Below are 17,961 nucleotides of genomic sequence, written 5' to 3'. Positions count from 1 at the left end.
CTCGGATATTTCCCAAAACATTAACTTAGGTTTCCTACCTAAATATGGCCTGTGGGGGAGAGGCAGTTCTTAGCAATGGTTCTTTCAAGTGACAGGATTCTGCGTGTGCCTGTGGTTCGGGTAGAAAGGCACCATAAACACAGATCACCCTTCCCACTTAGTGCCGTGCATTCCTCGTGTCGCGAGGCGGCTGCATCTCAGATCAGGGACGTTGCAGGCCACCCCGAGGTCAGGGACGGATGAGTGGCACGGGGGACGAGAGGCTGTGGGACGTGGAGCCTGTTTGAGGTGGTGGGGACCGGGGGGTGGCACAACCAGAGGTGAGACTTGGCCGTCGCCCCTCAGCACCCTGCGTGTGGCCGCAGGGTTGAGCCGGGCAGCGGGGTGGGTCAGTGTGTTCGAGGTTGTGGAGGGTGGGTGAGCCATGCCGATCAGGGCAGTAGAAGACCTTGGAAAGAGTCGAGGCTGCTCGGCACAGAGCAGAGCTTCCCAACTGGTGCCTGATGGTCAGCCCGTGGTCCCTGGCACCTGGGGCATCGTGGGCCACCTCCGCCTTCGCACGCGTGTGCCGTGACGCGACATAGGCCTCCTGGAGGGGCAGGGGAGTTCCGAGGGCAGAGCTGAGCAGATGAGACGAACGTCAGGGCAGAGGGAAGCTCAGCCTCAGAGACGTTGGCTGAAACGGGACCTCAGCTGTAGGACAGAGAGAGCTCCCTGCAGCCTCACATGGCCCTGTGTGACCTCCGGGGGCTGGAGCCCGGGGACAGCGCCTCCTCCACCCCGTGACCAGGCCTCACCCCGGAAAGCCCTGGCTCCCCCACCTCCTGGTTTGTTTATCTGAGAGAAGGGGCGGGATGAACGGATCTTTATGTAGAACTTATTTACAAAAGGCACCACAGCCGCAGGGCCGGAAGTAAACTGCAAAGGCCAGACCTCGCTGACCACCCCTCTCCAGGGCCCACGTGCCGCACCCCACACTCGAGGGCCTTCAGGCGCCCCAGGGGCTGACCTCGCTCAGGGCCCAGCCACAAAAGCCTGTCGTATTTTTGAGTGACCAGCTTGATCTAAAATACAGAGAAGGGACTTCCCTGGTGGCGCAGTGGTTAGGAATCCACCTGCCAGTGCAGGGGACACGGGTTCGAGCCCTGGGCTGGGAAGATCCCACATGCCGCGGAGCAACTAAGCCCATGCGCCGCAACTACTGAGCCTGCGCTCTAGAGCCCGCAAGCCACAACTACCGAGCCCACGCGCCGCAACTACTGAAGCCCGCGCACCTGGAGCCTGTGCTCCGCAACGAGAGAAGCCACCACAATGAGAAGCCCACACACCGCTACGAAGAGTAGCCCCTGCTCGCCGCAGCTAGAGAAAGCCCGCGCACAGCAACGAAGACCCAACACAGCCAAAAATAAAATAAACAAATAAATAAAATACAGAGAAAAAAATTGAGAAAATGTGCCGTAGAAGGAAAAGAGTGAGAAATGCCACTGACCTCTTGTTGTTGGCTTATTTATTTTACATATTTTCATAATGGAATTTTCTTTTATTGAGTATACTAGGTGTTGGGTTTTTATTTGCATTTTTGTTTTTATTTATTGTCATTGGTGTTAAGTTCTGATTTGATATTAAAATTTTAAATTAGCCCAGTATTTGTTTGGATGTTATTTATAGTTTTAACCTTTATGAGGTGAATATTAACCAGAATGGTAAAATGCAGCTGTGCCATCTCCTGACAAATTGATACGAAAAGGAAAATTAACCATAATTTTATGGGACAGTTTCCACTATTAAACTAAAAATGTCAAAACTAGAACACTGTTTAGATCTAAGTACCCTACTGTTAATTATAAAAGAAATGCCACGTAGGGTTAAATAGTCTGTAATTTGGGATCTTGGGTTGATTGCATTTTGTTGGTAAATGGAAGCAGAGGGTTCAGGAACTACCATTAGGTTGTCAGTAAAGCTGACATCTTTTAAAATTGAAGACCTGCAGATTACAAATAAAGTTTAATGTTCATCCGCTCTCGTGCCATATTCTGAGGAGGTCAGTTACAGCAGAGCAGCTGTAAACAGCTGTGCAGGTTGTAGACTGCACAAGTCTGGGAAGTGCCACATGCCTGGTAGTCCCCGTGAAGGGTACTCCTGAGGTTGTTCAGTGCCATCCCAGCTGGGGCCCTGCGTCAGGGGCCTGTGTCTTGTGAGATTCTGTTCATGGTAGTAAACTTGACAGCCAGACTGTTGTGTGCGCCTGTCCCCTCCCCCGGCCAGCTTCCACACACTGGCCGAGTGACTTGCCAAGTCAGAAGAGCGCTGATCCATCCTGCTTTAACCCACAAGTCACCACTGCTTCCTCCTCCCTCTTACCCGGCTTCCTGCTTTCCTCAGAAAACAGACGGGGTGACATGGAAACAGCACCGGCAGGGGTGCTCTGGGGGCCACAGCCCGTCAGCCCCCCTCCCAGGAGCAGGCACAGGGTCCTCGACAGAGGGAACCGCGGTTCTGGGGACACGATAGCTCACAGTGACACAGTTACTAGCACACATTTCTCCTCATTATTCCTGTATTCAAAAGAGAAATACGAATGGGGGAGATGGGATACGTGAGACCTTTTGAGTCAGGAAAAGTGCTGGTCTTTTTATGGCAAAATCTGTAACAGAAAGCTTGGAGTTTTGTTTTCAGTTCTGTGGATCTTGTTGGAGGTGTGAAAAGGTGGAGTTGGCCCTGTGTTTTTATTTTTATCTTCCTTGGAAGCGGAAACCCATGGGATCCTTCCGAACTCGGACGTGGTGTTGTTAACACTCGGCGGTCGTTCTCTTCCCTCCCGCTGCCCGGTCTCCCCCACCCCGCCGCGGCCTCTCCCAGGGCCCCGGGCCCCCAGAGGCGGCGGTGTGCCCGTGGCTTCCTCTCCTCCCCATGGTCTTGGCCGCGTCACGCTCTCATTTTCCACCATGTGCACAAGCGGCAGCCTAGGAGGACATTGGTTCTTGGACTCTCACGTCCAAGCTGAGCAGCTCACCCCGCAGGCCCGTGCTCACCTTTCTCAGTGCCGCGTTTGGTTCTGCAGGGTCCTCCCCACCGTCATCTCAGAATGCCACGCTGCCTTCCTCGAGTGCCTGGCCGCTCGCTGCCTCCGGCTACAGTCGCTCCCTCAGCAGCCTCGCGCCCGCTCCTAGTATCGCAGGTACGCACCTGGCCTCTCGACTTGCAGGTAGCCTTTTCTCTCTTTCCACAAACAAAACGGACGGCCTGGCTTTTCCCGGTGGTCTGTCTGCTCCTCCCTGAGCTGGGAGGCCATGTGGTATGATGGAGAGCGGGCCTGAGCTTTGCTGAGCAGCCGTGGGGCCTCGGGCACCACTGCTCCCACCTCCCCACCCCGCTCCCACCCTCCCCCCCCTCCCAAGTGGAGTGGGAATGGTGACACCTCCTCCGTGGGCTGTCACGAAGGTCCGGGGATTCTGTAAACTCCCCAGGGCAGGATGTGACACAGCTGCTTTCCCCTCTCCTCCCTTCCCGCCGTGGCCATGAGACCAGGGGTATACGAGGCTTAAAGACGTGAAGGCGGCAACCTCTGGGGACCTGCTGTTAACTTGCGTTGGCCACCAGGGACTAGGAGGCCACAGCAGCCCCATGCTTCACTGCCGTCTCTGGGATCAATGCAGGGCCTGGGTTATTCCTCTCTCAGTATAGACTTTACGAGTCTTTCAAGTTAGAAATTGCTTTTAGGCTGAGAGGAGAATTGAGAATTGTTTTGTCATAGTAACTTCAAAGGAATTGTTATCTGGAAATTTTAAGACAAGGATAGAGAGAGATAATGGACACGCACACAAACAGAATGTGTACAGGTTTATAAAAAGAGGTGGAACTTAAGTAAAGAGGGTTTATTGTTTATAAATTTCTTCAATTATGTTCCTGCATTCCACCAGCCTTCTCATCCAGACTTTGTTTAAATTCATGTAAGAATGCTGTAGGAATTCCTTTTATACCAGTGCCTAGGGGAGAAAGTAGTTTTGATGTACTTTAGCATCTTATTTAAAAAGAGAGAGAAAAAGAGCTTCTGGATTGTGTCTATTCCTTCAAATGTTTATTCTCTCTAATGTTTACAAAGGGGGTGCATTAGGCCTTTAATACTTCCCAATCATTTGGCTAAAGAGATGGGCAAACAAAACCATCTTCCCATATCTCAGGCAGTTTTTTATGGCGTTTTGGTTTTTCTGATCAGTGACGCCTTTGCTCAGATGAGCATTTGTTGTTGTGAAGCTGCAGTCGACCCTGGCCGCCAGGGTGGCAGAGGTGCTCCACACGGGGCTTGTGCTGGCCTGGGCGCTGCCCTGCTGCCCGAGGAGCATGGTGACAGCGACCACTCTGCCTGCTGTCCTCGCAGCGCTGGGCCGCTGAAGCGGGCGTGGCAGGTGCCCCGGGCACAGGAGGGGTTGGGGCTGGTGGTCATTACTGGTTTTGGTTTGTCTCCCCAAGAGCCTTAAAACAGGCTTCCCCCAGCCAAGGTGCCAAGATGCCAAGATGCCAAACCACTCAGCCCTCGGCCACACCCGTTTCTATAGGCATGGAGAGTGAGTCTCAAAACCGCAAAGATGATGCTGGTCAACGTGAGCTCAGGCGGGTTATGTCAGAGGGGGCGTTGCTTTGAAAGGGGACTGACACCTAAAGAAATGGCGTAAAGGCTTTTGACCTTGATTAGTTTCTTATGCGATAAGATGTGTCCCAGCAGAATTTGTTAAATTAGCTTTAACACTGAACTACAAAAATGCTGTTTTTCTGGGTGGCAAGCTCATGTCTGGCACATTTAGCAAATTAAGTATCAGAAATACTGGCAAGATCTATACCGGACACCAGCAGACTGTGTCTCTGGGCAGAAATTCAAGAGAGAGGATGCCTGTGGTCCTCGTGTGGGAGCTTGACTTGGTGCTTCATTTCGGTCACGCAGTCCTCTGGAGCCAGAGAGCGCCTGGTGTGATTCCCTAGGCGCTGCCGTGACTTTCCTTCTCTGTCTCAGGAATGCCTATGCTCCACTTCTCTGCCTTTCCAGGTAAACTGTCAGACATTAAATCGACGTGGTCCTCTGGCCCTGCCTCTCACACACAAGCCTCTCTGTCTCATGAACTGTGGAAGGTGCCCAGAAACACTACTGCACCCACAAGGCCACCTCCAGGGTTAACCAATCCCAAGCCTTCCTCCACCTGGGGAGCCAGTCCCCTCGGCTGGACCAGCTCCTACTCCTCGGGTACGCGTCCGTTCTCGTGTCCAAACGGGGTGGCGGGGACGGGGGTGTCTGTGCCTGCTCCGCTTGTCCTTTAGGGAAGATGCCTATCATTTTGTCCTGCAGCTCCTTTGTAAGGACTCCTGGACCCTGGGAGGGCTTAGGAGGGGCCAAGGCGCCCTAGACCCTCGGGGATTATCTGGGCCCAGGCTCTGCTGCCTGTGTTTCAGCGTCAGCCCTGGGTGCTCGCACACACAGCTTTGTTCGGAGCCAGGAGGTCCCGGCGGGTGGTCTCGGCACCCACTGAGGGGCCGCACCGGGCCCTCGGAGAGGCCCGATCAACCAGCATGAGGGTCTCGATTCCCAGTGTGAGCGCACCACCCCATCCTAAGTTGCAGCTCTGGAGGCTTCTTCGGCCCCCTGCTAAACTGCAGGGATGAGGGGGTGCACAGGGCATTTAAGAAGCTGAGAGTGAAGCCAGCCCTGCAAGTCTGCTTCGTTTTTGTTAGCAAGTGGGATTTTAGAGCATTGATTATAAAGCTGGAGGGCGGGGGGCAGAGGAGGAGACCAGAACTTCCAGGCAGTTCTCAAGTCTCTGCCGCCACACCTGCCTCCCAGGGGTCTGCAGGGACTGTGGGTTGGTTTCCGGGGGTTGGGAGAGGCTTGGAGCACAGGTTCGGCCCGTGCTGCGTCCGTGTGGTGAGACGGGAGGGCACTGGGAAGAGCTGTCTGACTCACCGCAGCCTTGTTGACCGGGTTCTTCCCTGGGCACAGGTTCTGCCTGGAGTACTGACACCTCAGGAAGGACAAGCAGCTGGCTCGTTCTCCGCAACCTCACGCCCCAGGTACAGGCACCCGGTGGGGGCATCGCCAGGCCTGAGGGCCTTGTCGGTGACCCGAGGCCTCACTCAGGGCCCAAAGGCAGCGCCGGCAGCAGGGGTCGTTTAACCATGTTCCTGGTGCATTGTTTACCTTTCACTCTTCCAAGGCTTAAAGAGTGTCCCTTTATAAACAGAATTGCTCACCTGTACCCACTCCAGAACGATTTGGCCTGTGCTCACCTTTCCCAGGGTCGGGGGCCGCGAGGCTCTGTGTGATGTGCTCTGGCGAGAGGGGGTCGGAACCAAAGCAGGGTTTCCTCCTTCTGTTAGCCCAACTCAGAAACTATAACTGAAATGTCCAAGATTTTAAATTACACAGTAAGTTACAAGGTGCAAAAGGTTAATATCATAATCATATAGTAAGCCCTTTCAAGGACAGACATCTTCCCAAGGTACCGTGCACCTGGATTTCATAAACGTGTGTAGTGAAGAATTCCCAGGACACGTGTTACCGCCCCTCTGCTTCCTCAATCAGATCGATGGCTCCACCCTGCGGACGCTGTGCTTGCAGCACGGGCCTCTCATCACATTCCACCTGAACCTAACCCAAGGCAACGCCGTGGTCCGGTACAGCTCCAAGGAGGAAGCCGCCAAGGCCCAGAAGTCCCTGCACATGTATGTCCCTCCCCTGCCCCGCGCGGCCCTGGCTGCGGCCCGGTGGTGCCGGGGCTGGGCGTTGTGGGCGAGTCCTGGGGCCGCAGCCACAGAGCACCGCGGGTGGGCAGGAAGTCCGACGTGGTGTGGACAGGGTCGGCTGCCCCCGGGGCCTCTCTCCTCGGCTTGCACTCGGCTGGCCAGTCCTGTGTCCTCAAGTCTCTCAGCCTGAGTGTGTCTGTGTCCTGACTTCCTCTCCTTCTAAGGACACCAGTCTAAGTGAATTAGGGCCACCCTCCTGACCTCATATTACCTTAATTCCCTGTTTAAAGACCTCTTTCCAAATACAGGCACAGTGAGGTCTTGGGGCTTAGGGCTTCAACATATGAATTTGGGGGGACACAATTCACCCCGTAATAGGTGTCTTGTGACGTGTCGGTTTCTTCTGCTGCTGAAGTGCCGTGGCTTGGCCCCCCCCCACCCACTAGGGAAAGGGTCCCCCAAGAGAGCACGTGTAGAGCCCAGTGATAGAAGATGCTCTGTCCATAGATATCTCCAGGCATATGACACATTCAGGCCCACTGCTGGGCCTCGTAGTGGGCCCTGCAGCCAACTCCTCTCCCCTGATTAAAGGACGCTTTTGATGAGATGTGTGAGTAGACCTACTCAGCGACATCACTTGGGGTGTGGGCCCTAGAAGTTAATCATTCCTATTTTTAGCCCAGGGTATAAATTGCACTGACCCTAAATGACGCCCAAGTTTAATGGTCCATCCATGCACTTCCTCGAGAATGTGCTCTCCGCAGCGACGCAACAGAGCTGCTAGACGTCTAACGTGAGGAAAGGGTCATGAGCTGGCCTTGGAAATTGCTATACTGAGACGTGGACTGCAGGACCATTTCTGGGGGGCTGTGACATGAAGCCTCCAGCTGCCCTTTTCCCAGTTTTAAAAAAAAAAGGGAACGCCAACGAGGTGAACACAGAAAGACACAGAGCTGCTCCGCTCACATGACCCCGTTCTGCTTTTTTTGTTTGTTTGTTTTGAGTTTTTGTTTTGAGATGTAACTGGCATACAACAGCGTGTCAGTTTAGAGTGTAGCGTTGATTTGACACATTTATATATTGCAATATGGTTACCACCATGTGAGCTAACACCCACATCAGGACACATGATTATTATTTCCTTTTTGTGGTGAGCACATTTAAGATCTACTGTCTCAGCAACTTTGAAGTAAAGGATACAGAATTGCTAACTGTAGTCACCGCGCTGTACACGAGCTCCCCAGAACTCACTCATCTCCTAACTGGAAATTTGTACCCTGAGACCAACCTCTCCCCATTTCCCACCCACAGCCCCTGGTCACCACCATTCTACTCCCGAATGTTTTGACAAGTTTGGCTTTTTTAGATTCCGTATATGATTGATATCATGCAGTATTTATCTTTGACTTATCTCACTTAGCATAAGGCCCTCAGGATTAATCCATGTTGTTGCAGGATTTCCTTCTTTCTCATGGCTGAATAATATTCCAATGTGTCTGTTTGTGTGTGTGTGTGTGTGTGTGTGTGTGTGTATATATATATATAACATCTTCTTTATCCACTGAGTTGTTGACAATTAGGTTGTTTCCATATCTTGACTATTTAAGTAATGCTGCAGTAAACATGGGAGTTCAGATATCTATCTCTTCAATAGCCTATTTTCATTTCCTTTGGATATATATGCAGAAGTGGGCTTGCTGGATCGTATGGTTGTTCTAGTCTGAACTTTTTGAGGAACCTCTATACTTTTTCCACAGTGGCTGCACCAATTTACATTCCCACCAACAGTGTAGGAGGGTTTCCTTTTCTCCACATCCTCACCAACACTTGTTATTTCTTGTCTTCTTGATGATAGCCATTCTAACTAGTGTGAGGTGATACTTCATTGTGGTTTTGACTTGCATTTCCCTGATGATTAGTGATGCTGAGCATCTTTTCATGTGTCTGTTGGCCATTTCTGTGTCTTCTTTGGGAAGATGTCTATTCAGTTCCTATGCCCATTTTTTAATCAGATTGTTTGGGGTTTTTTTGTTATTGAGTTATATGAGTTCTCTATATATTTGAGTTACAGGATATTCTCTATATCAGATAGATGGTTTGCAAATACTTTTCCCATTTTATAGGTTGTCTTTTCATTTTGTTGATGGTTTCCTTTGCTGTGCAGAAGCTTTTTAGTTTGATGTAGTCCCACTTGTTGATTTTTTCTTTTGTTGCTTGTGCTTTTGGTGTCATATCCAAAATTTTGTTGCCAAGACCGGTGTCAAGGAGTTTTTTCCCTATGTTTGCTTCTAGGAGTTTTATGGTTTCAGGTCTTATGTTTAAGTCTTTAGTCCATTTCAAGTTAACTTTTGTGAGCGGTGTATGGTAGGGGTCCAGTTTCATTGTTTTGCATGTGGTCGTCCAGTTTTCCCAACACCATTTATCGAGGGGACTATCCTTTCCCCATTGAGTATTCTTGGTGCCCTTGTCAAATATTAGTTGACTGTATATGTGGGGAATCTATTTCTGGACTGTCTATTCTGTTCCATTGGTCTATGTATCTGTTTTTATGCCAGTACCATACTGTTTTGATTACTGTAGCTTTGTAGTGTTGTTTGAAATCGGGAAGTTTGATGCCTCCAGCTTTGTTCTTTCTCAGGATTGCTTTGGCTATTTGGGGTCTTTTGTGGTTCCATACACATTTTAGGATTGTTTATGCATTTCTATGAAGAATGCCATTGGAATATGATAGGGATTGCATTGAATCTATAGATGGCTTTAGGTTGTATGGCCATTTTAAGAATATTTTTAATTCTTTCAATCCATTAATACAGGATGGCTTTCCTTTTGTATCTTCTTCAATTTCTTTCGTCAAAGTCTTGTAGTTTCCATGGTACAGATCTTTCACTTCCTTGGTTGAATTTATTCCTAAGTATTTTATTGTTTTTGATACTATTGTGAATTGGATTTTTTCTTTATTTCTTTCTCAGATATTTCATTGTTAGTGTATAGAAAGAAATGCAACTGCTTTCTGTGTGTTGATTTTATATTCTGCAATTTTACTGAATTCTTTGATTACTTCCAACAGATGTTTGATGGAGTCTTTAGGATTATCTCTATGTAAGATGATGCCATCTGCAAATAAATTTTACTTCTTCCCTTCCAGCTTGGATACTTTTTATTTCTTTATCTTGCCTGATTGCTCTGGCTAAGACTTCCAATACTATATCGAATAGAGGAGGTGAGAGTGAGCACCCTTGTCTCGTTCCTGACCTTAGAAGAAAAGCTTTCAACCTCTTACCATTGAAAATGATGTGTTAGCTTTGTGTATATGTATGGTTTTTATTATGTTGAGGCCTGTTCTTTCTGTACCCTATTTGTTGAGGAGTCTTCATCATGAAAGGATGTGTTTTGTCAAATGCTATTTCTATGCCTGTTAAGATGATCACATGATTTTGATCTTCCATTCTGTTAATGTGGTGTATCCCATTTATTGATTTACATATGTTGAACCACCACCCCTGCCTGAATCCCAGAGATAAGTCCCACTTAACCGGTGTGTACTTTGTTGAGAATTTTTACTTTTTTGAGAATTTTTGCATCTATATTCATTTATATTGGTCTGTGGTTTTTTTTGTTTGTTTTTGTGTGTGTTTTTTGGGGTTTTGTTTTTTGTTTTGTTTGTTTGTTTGTGGTGTCCTTATCTGGCTTTAGTATCAGGGTAATATTGGCCTTATAAAATGAGTTTGGGAGTGTTCCCTCCTCTTCAGTTTTTTGGAAAAGTTTGAGAAGAATTGATGTTAATTCCCCTTTAAGTGTTTGGTAGAATTCATCATTGAAACCATCTGTGGTCCTGGGCTTTTCTGTATTGGGAGTAATCAACTGATTATTGATTCAACCTCCTTACTCATTATTGGTCCATTCAGATTTTCTATTTCTTGATGATTCAATTTTGGTAAATCATATGTTTCTAGAAATTTGAACATTTCTTCTAGATGATCCAGTTTGTTGGCACATCCTGTGTATTTCTGTGGTATCAGTTGTAATGTCTCCCTTTCATTTCTGATTTTGTTTATTCGTGTCTTCTTTTTTTCTTGGTTAGTCTAGCTAAAGGTTTGTTAATTCTGTGTATCTTTTCCAAAAACCAGCTCTTATTTTCGTTGCTGTCCTGCTCTTTTAGGTGTGTTCTGGGAAACACTACCATCTTGGCCGAGTTCGCTGGCGAAGAAGAAGTGAACCGTTTCTTAGCCCAAGGCCAAGCACTGCCGCCCACCTCCAGCTGGCAGCCCAGCGCTGGGACCAGCCAGACGCGGCTGGGCGCCTCGGGCAGCTCCCACGGCCTGGTGCGCAGCGACACTGGGCACTGGAACGCCCCGTGCCTGGCAGGCAAAGGGAGCAGCGACCTGCTGTGGGGCGGGGTCCCCCAGTACTCCAGCAGCCTGTGGGGCCCCCCCAGTAGCGACGACGGCAGGGTCATCGGAAGCCCCACCCCACTGAACACTCTGCTTCCCGGCGACCTTCTCAGTGGGGAGTCCATCTAGCCCGGAGAGGCCGCATGGGTGCCGTAATCATCAGCACTAGGAAGACACGCTGACCCTTTCCAGTCCGGGCGTCGCTGAGGACCCCGCTTGACCCGAGCAGCCCGGCAGCCCTTTCGAGTACCTCTGTCCAGTACTGAAGACGAACCTTGGCCGCAGTCCTTGCGAACTGTTCCCAAGACAGTGCGGGCTGCGCTGGGTCAGTGTCATGTGTAATGACAGGATGCTTCTCACAGCTTTTTATTTTGTGTCGTCTTATGTTTGTATGGTGTGTTGTCATTTTGATTTTTTAAGTATAAAAGCTGCTTAGAATAGTTCTATCATGAAGGGCACTTTTCAGATTGTGGGCTGGAAAGGGTTATTTTATCAAGGGGGGGGGAGGGAGGGAGGGAGGGAGACGAGAAAGCCTATTTAAAACGAGCCTGTGACGATTATGCACATTACCAGAGGCGGACCCCGTAATCAGGGGGAGCTGGCGTCCATCACTGGGACGCGGTCCTGGCGGCCCAGACCAGTGAGCCGAGCGGAAGGAGCGGTCTGCGATCTGTTCTCTGTTCCCACGGATCCGCCTATGCACATTACCCTTGTTTCATTACTTTTTCATGTCATTTTTTTTAATCCCAAAAAATATTTTTTAAAAGTTAAAAAAAATAGACATATCAAACATGCAAATACTTGAATCCAGCAGGCCAATAATGAAATGTGAACACTTTCTAAGTCTAATTCTACACTTCCAGGTTGGCATCAGTACGCAGAAACAGGCTCTAGGAAAAATTTCTAAGTTCACAGCCTATGTGTGTGTGTGTTGAAACAGAAGCACGTGTGTGTGTGCGTGCGTGTGCGTGCGCACTTTCTGTGTTCGTGTGTTAAGTGTGTGAGGGATTTAACTGTGGGTTTTCCCTTTTATTCAGTATGTGCTTTTTTTTTTTTGGCGCATTGGTCAAACGTTTGTTATTATTAGCTTCTAACTTTGCACTGAGTGTCCCTGCCCTTCCTTTAGCTAATCCTATACATTAAAGAGAATTCATAGGACAGGGCTGGTGACAATTCATGTGTAAATGTTTACTCAAGGACTCTGTTATTGCGTTTAAAAATTACAGTGTATATCTCTGGAGAAATAATATGTATACCTACCTTTAGCAGCTTTTTATTGTGGACTAATGCAAGAAAATTATTACCAGAGTATTGCACCATTTTTCCATTTGAAATATAAAGTTAAAGAGAAAAAAACTCTCGTTGAACTGTGGCCATAGATACTTGTAGAGGGTGGATGGTTCCGCGGGAGGAACGGAAACAAGCACTTGGACGTGGGTTGTGACTGCTTTCGGAGGAGCCCGAGGTGAGGGCTCCCACCTGTTTACAGACCTTTTTTTCTCCTTCAGACTTTAAAGTAAAAAAATTTTAAAAAGGAATTTAAAAAAAAAAAGAAAAAAAAAAAAGACTTCCGTCGTAAAGAAACCTATTTTCAGAATGCAGATCCGCTACTTCAGAGCTCTGGGATTGAACAGTGTTGTTTTCCCCTCCGGCCACCGTCGTGGACTCTGTCGACTGTCCCCTTCGTCCAGGTGACGAGTTGTGGTCACTGTCTTGCACACGCGGATGCGCTCTCAGGAAAGCCAGGGTTCCCGAGGGGCAGCTCCACACCATTTCATGTATTTTGTAATCCAACTCCTAGCACTGAAGATGTTATTAAAAAACAAACAAAAAATAAAGAAAAAAAAGAAAAAAGAGGAAAAAAAAAACACAAAGAAGAAAGATACCTAATCTCTAACGTGTAGCAGTTACGTATGTACCAAATAATGGACTCAAAGGAAATAGATGTTCGAAGAGTGCTTTATATATTAAAAATTGCTTTATGTTTTAAAAATGATCAATGTTTTGATTGTTTTGCAAGAAAGAAAGACAATGGAGTAACATACCCTTGAGTATGTTTAAAAAAATATATGAACATGTGCTCCCTGCCTGCTTGATCAGGAAACTTGTGCATTACATTTTTTTTAATTAGCTTTTTAATGGTTTTATCAAAACAAAACAAACAAAAAAAAAACAAAAAAGAAAAAAGAAAAAAAAAAGTTCCTGCAAAATTGCAGATCAACAAAAGCTGGTTTTATAGAGGATCATGAACTATGCACAAACTGGTTCAAGACTTTTTTCTCAAGTTCAGTAGTGTATTTAGCTAAACAGACCTTCCTCAGAGTAAGTGCATCTCATTGCCATTACATGCGTTCTGTATATTTGGTGTACACGTCCCTGCGTATGTACACCAAATATACGTGCGTGCGTGCCCGTGTGCACCCAGACATACAGCTTCCCATGCTGCATTTAGCATCGAGTTGTAGAAAACTGATATTTTTAAATTGAGGATGGAAGTAAAGAATCTCTCTGTTTGTTTTTGTTTTTTGTTGGGGTGGGTTTGGTTTTTTTTCTTTGACCTTTTATTTTGAATTAAAGATGTCTGTAACTCTGAGATTAAAAGACAAGTTTGTGGCTTTTAATGTTTTTCCTCATAGAATGTGATTGTTGAAGAAAATGCACCGAAAGTTGCTTTCAAAAGTACAACGCTTTGTTGAATCTTAATAAATTGCAATTTTTTTTCTTGCTGTTCAAATAAATGTGTTTTTTATTTTTCAAATGTGGATGTCATCCAAATTCACTTTGTATGTGTTGGGAGAGAGAGTTGTCCTACTGTGTGTAAGAAATTCCCTGTGTCGTCTTACGCCATCCTCAGAGTTCATGTATATAATTAGATACCCTCCAAGTTTTGGTTGCTTGACTTGTGATCTTATCATTTGTTTTGTGGTTTTGCAGTCCACACTGAAATCTTATTACTAGTCGTCGAGAGGTGCAGTAGAGCCTAGGGGTTCTCCACCAGCCGCCCGCCAGGACCCACCCGCTCTGTGCGGGAACCGGTGTCATCTGGGGCAGCCGTGGGGCGTGGCCCCAGCCGAGGACCATTGCTCGCTCTCACCCATGACCCAGTCTGGGCATAAGAAGTATTCGGAGAGAAGGGAGTAATGAAGGTCTTTTGGGGCTTCCATGGTGGCGCAGTGGTTAAGAATCCGCCCGCCAGTGCAGGGGACACGGGTTCGAGCCCTGGTCCGGGAAGATCCCACATGCCGCGGAGCAACTAAGCCCGTGCGCCACAACTACTGAAGCCCGCGCACCTAGAGCCCGTACGAGAGAAGCCACAACAATGAGAAGCCAGCTCACCGCAACTAGAGAAAGCCCGCGTGCAGCAACAAAGACCCAATGCAGCCAAAAATAAAATAAAAAATGTTTTTTAAAAGAAAGGTCTTTTGTGTTTCCTAGACATTCATTTGTTTCGGTAAAGTAGCCTTAGCTAACTTTACAGAGCGTCTTGTACAAGCACAGTTGAAGTGACGGCACTGGGCAAAGCAGCAGCAGCCTTCTCCCCACGGGGTTCAGGCGGCAGTCAGGACACTCGGGTCTGGCTCTCAGGTCCACCCCTGGATCGCCTGCCATGACCTTAAGTAAGTTCAGCGCCAGTGCTCCTGTCTCGTCAGGATTGTAAAGACAGCCTCTTGAAAAGCAGCCAAAATGTCCTTTGTGACCCCTGCTCAGAGACCAGCAGAGTGAGTGTCTTTTTTTCTCTCCACTCCTAGGGGCCTCGGCCACGTTTTATCGAGAAGATAGGACCCGGGTTGGCCCCCGCAGGTGAGCTCCCGGCTCTGACCGACCTCTTTAGAAAGCGGAGGAGGAAAGCGCAGAAGGGCCATCATCCGGAGGAGAAACGGAAGGCTAGAACGAAACTCATGGAACTCAAGAATGTGGACAGTTGAATGTACTTGACACCCTACCCTTGTACGCACCTGGAGGCACCGACCCTGCCGGGGCCGTGAGCGGCCCTTCTGTAAGTGTTCGTTCGGTGCCCGTGAGTCCAGCGTCGCTACAGGGAGCGAGCCAGCCCCGCGCCTGCTCCTGGGAGAACAAGCCCAGTGCCTCCAGAACATCCAAAGGTTGAGGCAGGCTTCATGGAGGAGGTGGCACTTTCCTCCCAGGCCCGGGGAGAGTAGGGGACAGGTGGGGAACACAGCGTAAGCCGAGTGACCGCCTCATGGCCTGGAGTGGAGGCGGCTCCTGGTACCCACAGGTGAAAAGGAGGCTCGGTGTCTGGGATCAAGAGAAAAATCAAGGCTCAGAGCTGCACTTTTTAAAAAACTCATTCTGGTGACACCGTGGGAGAAGGCAAAGAAAGAAGGCAGGGTGCTCAACGGGTAGAAGCTTGATGTGCGAAGAAGGGACTGTAGAATGGAGAGGAGAGGCCAGGAGGGAGCCGTCCTGGCCAGCACTGATTCTAACCGCATAAACGACAAGATCCGAGGAGCTGAGCACGCGTTCACTCAGGAGGGCATTTCGAGAAGATTCTTTGCAGGATGAGAACATATGGGGTGGATCAAGGAGAAACCACATAAGAGTCGTGGTGGAAACATGTAGTTAACTTACTAGCTTTACACATCAGTTTTCGCAGCTTAGCTTGTGTGGGACCGTCCCCTGAATGGCAGCCCGCATGGCAGGCCTGGCCCCGGAGCCTGGATCCCCAGTCATCGTGAAAACCAGAAGCACATTTCCAAATGCTCCCTAAGTGTGCAGAAGCCTCAGGCTTAAGCGACAGTTCGCTGGTTCTCCACCCTGGCTGCGTGTTAGAATTATCCAGAAAGCTTTTAAAATCCCAGTGCCAGGGCACATCTCAAACACATTCAACCGGAATCTCTGATTGTGGGCCCAGGCACCAGAGTCTTTAAATCTCCCCAGTTGGTTCCATTGAGCAGCCAGGGCAGAGGCGGTGTCAGAGGGAGCCTGTCATCAGGCTGAGACTGTCGGCCGCTTACCCATTGGAATAGCCATTTCCAAGAGTTCAGTGCGTCTCATTTGGCAGTCATAGCTAGCTTTTTGCTTTTTTTTTTTTTTTTTTTTTTAGCAAAACTACTATGTGCCAGGCAGGGTGCTAAGCACTGTGTAGGACTGTGTCTGTTGTTTCAACAGCCCCATGAGGTGAGGACTGGGGCTGGGAGAGACTGGGAGAGGTTACAGAATGTGCCCGAGGCCATGAACCGATGAGGGTCAAATCCAGGCCCATCTGACTCCACAGCCATCGCTCGCTCGGTCAGCCCCACACAGGATCCACCACGGAATATTCCAGCTGGAGGACCTTGAGGCCACGTGTGTATCAGAAACAGCTCCGACGGGCGATAGGTGTGCCTGTAAAGAGACCTGGCGCGGACAGTAGCAGGGCTGGTGAGTCTGGAATTTGGACACGGCCAGGCAGGGTGGTGCCGCAGCTCCGGGCAGAATTTCTTCTCCGGAAAACCTCAGCCTTGCTCTTGAGGACTTTCGACTGATTGGATGAGGCCCACACACGTCACTGGGGATAAAACCCTTAAAGCCAGCTGACTGTGGGTGCTGAGCACCTACAAGATGCCTTCATGGCAGCACCTCGGTTAGCGCTTGAGTCGATAGCCAGGGACACCAACTGACCATCACACGTGGCTTCTGCAGAAATACCCGCGGGCCTTTCTCCTGTTTGTCGTCAGCAGCTCGGCCTGACCTCATAGCTGTTGCAAGGCAGGCGAAGTGGGCCTAGTCATAACGGGTGGCAGTGCCAGCTCAGACTGGACGCGGTCAGTTTATGTCCATCCGTCCAAAAGCGCATCGGTCCTCTTCACACAGAGGCAGACATCTGGGGGGTGCTGGCCCCTAGAGCCCAGGTGAGTGTCCCCACCCGACCTCACCCAGCAGCACTCATGCCCGGAGACACAGCCCAGGCCAGCTACTCGTAGAGGTCCTTAAGCACCTCGTGGCTGGGACCAGCCACAACAAGCCCAGGAATCCTGATCTGTCGGGCGCCCGACAAAGTCAGGTGACGGTCTGCCCCTGGACGTCTGCCAAATGCAGGAGCACCCTGCGTGGGACCGTCCTCAGAAGAGGGACCATTTGGGGTTAGCGTGGGCCCAGCTGGGAGCACTGCTAATGGCAGTGGCATCTTCACTGCGGGGCTGGCCTGGCCCCCTCAGGCCAGGTTTGCTCTCCCAGGTTCCCCGCTGGGATGAGGAGCGTGGGCCCATCGCCGCTCTCCCATCCTTTCCCTCGGCGGCCGCTCCCCCAGCTCCTGCGGACAGCGGGCACTGGGGCTGTGACAGCTCCGTCCCCTCTTCCCCGCACCCTCTGGTCCACGGCATCCCACAGGCTCCTCAAGCGCAGCCTGGCAGGACCTGGGGTCACCCCCCACCAGTCATGGCAGCCAGACCCCGCTCCTGCCACAGGCCTGGGCGCTGGCTGCCCTTCTGCCTGCAGGCTCCTCTCCCCACGGCTTACTAGCAAATGACCCACCCCGGTCCCTCCCTAAATTTTCCCTCCACCCCCACCACAATAACCACTAGCGCATCACTTCATCACCCTCCACACACCCCGTACTTGTCCCGCATGGCACAGGCTGGCAGGGCAGCGCCTGAAGCTGCAGTGCGGTCCATCCCTGCCATCGGGGGCTGGGCCAGAAGAGGGCGCCCTGCGCTCAACACTGAAGCCGCACAGAGTCTGCTTCATGAGGAGCCCAGCACCAGGGGAGGCCCCTCGGAGCATCTGGTAGGCCGCAGGGCCCTGGCCTGGCAAGGAGAGCAGCCTTGAAGAACCAGAGGGAGAAACTGAAGGGGCGGCATATGCACGAGGCCGAAGTTCCCATGACCTCGGCCTGGAGGTC

The 17,961-nt window shown here is 49.9% G+C and overlaps 1 protein-coding gene across 1 annotated transcript in view; it reads left to right on the top strand.

Annotated features, from left to right (window-relative positions):
- Positions 1 to 11,568, top strand: part of TNRC6C (trinucleotide repeat containing adaptor 6C) — a 141,081-nt gene extending 129,513 nt beyond the window's left edge. The window contains exons 19-23 of the mRNA XM_061176813.1: positions 3,062 to 3,178; positions 5,042 to 5,236; positions 5,987 to 6,057; positions 6,569 to 6,708; positions 10,889 to 11,568. Of these exons, the coding sequence (XP_061032796.1) occupies positions 3,062 to 3,178; positions 5,042 to 5,236; positions 5,987 to 6,057; positions 6,569 to 6,708; positions 10,889 to 11,249 (884 nt within the window). The 3' untranslated portion in view covers positions 11,250 to 11,568. The remainder of the gene's footprint in view (positions 1 to 3,061; positions 3,179 to 5,041; positions 5,237 to 5,986; positions 6,058 to 6,568; positions 6,709 to 10,888) is intronic.
- Positions 11,569 to 17,961: the final 6,393 nt, after the last annotated feature.

Source organism: Eubalaena glacialis, chromosome 19 (assembly GCF_028564815.1).
Source record: "Eubalaena glacialis isolate mEubGla1 chromosome 19, mEubGla1.1.hap2.+ XY, whole genome shotgun sequence".
Lineage (NCBI taxonomy): Eukaryota > Metazoa > Chordata > Mammalia > Artiodactyla > Balaenidae > Eubalaena > Eubalaena glacialis.
Note: the sequence above shows the minus strand (reverse complement) of the source record. Positions and strands in the feature narration are given on the sequence as shown.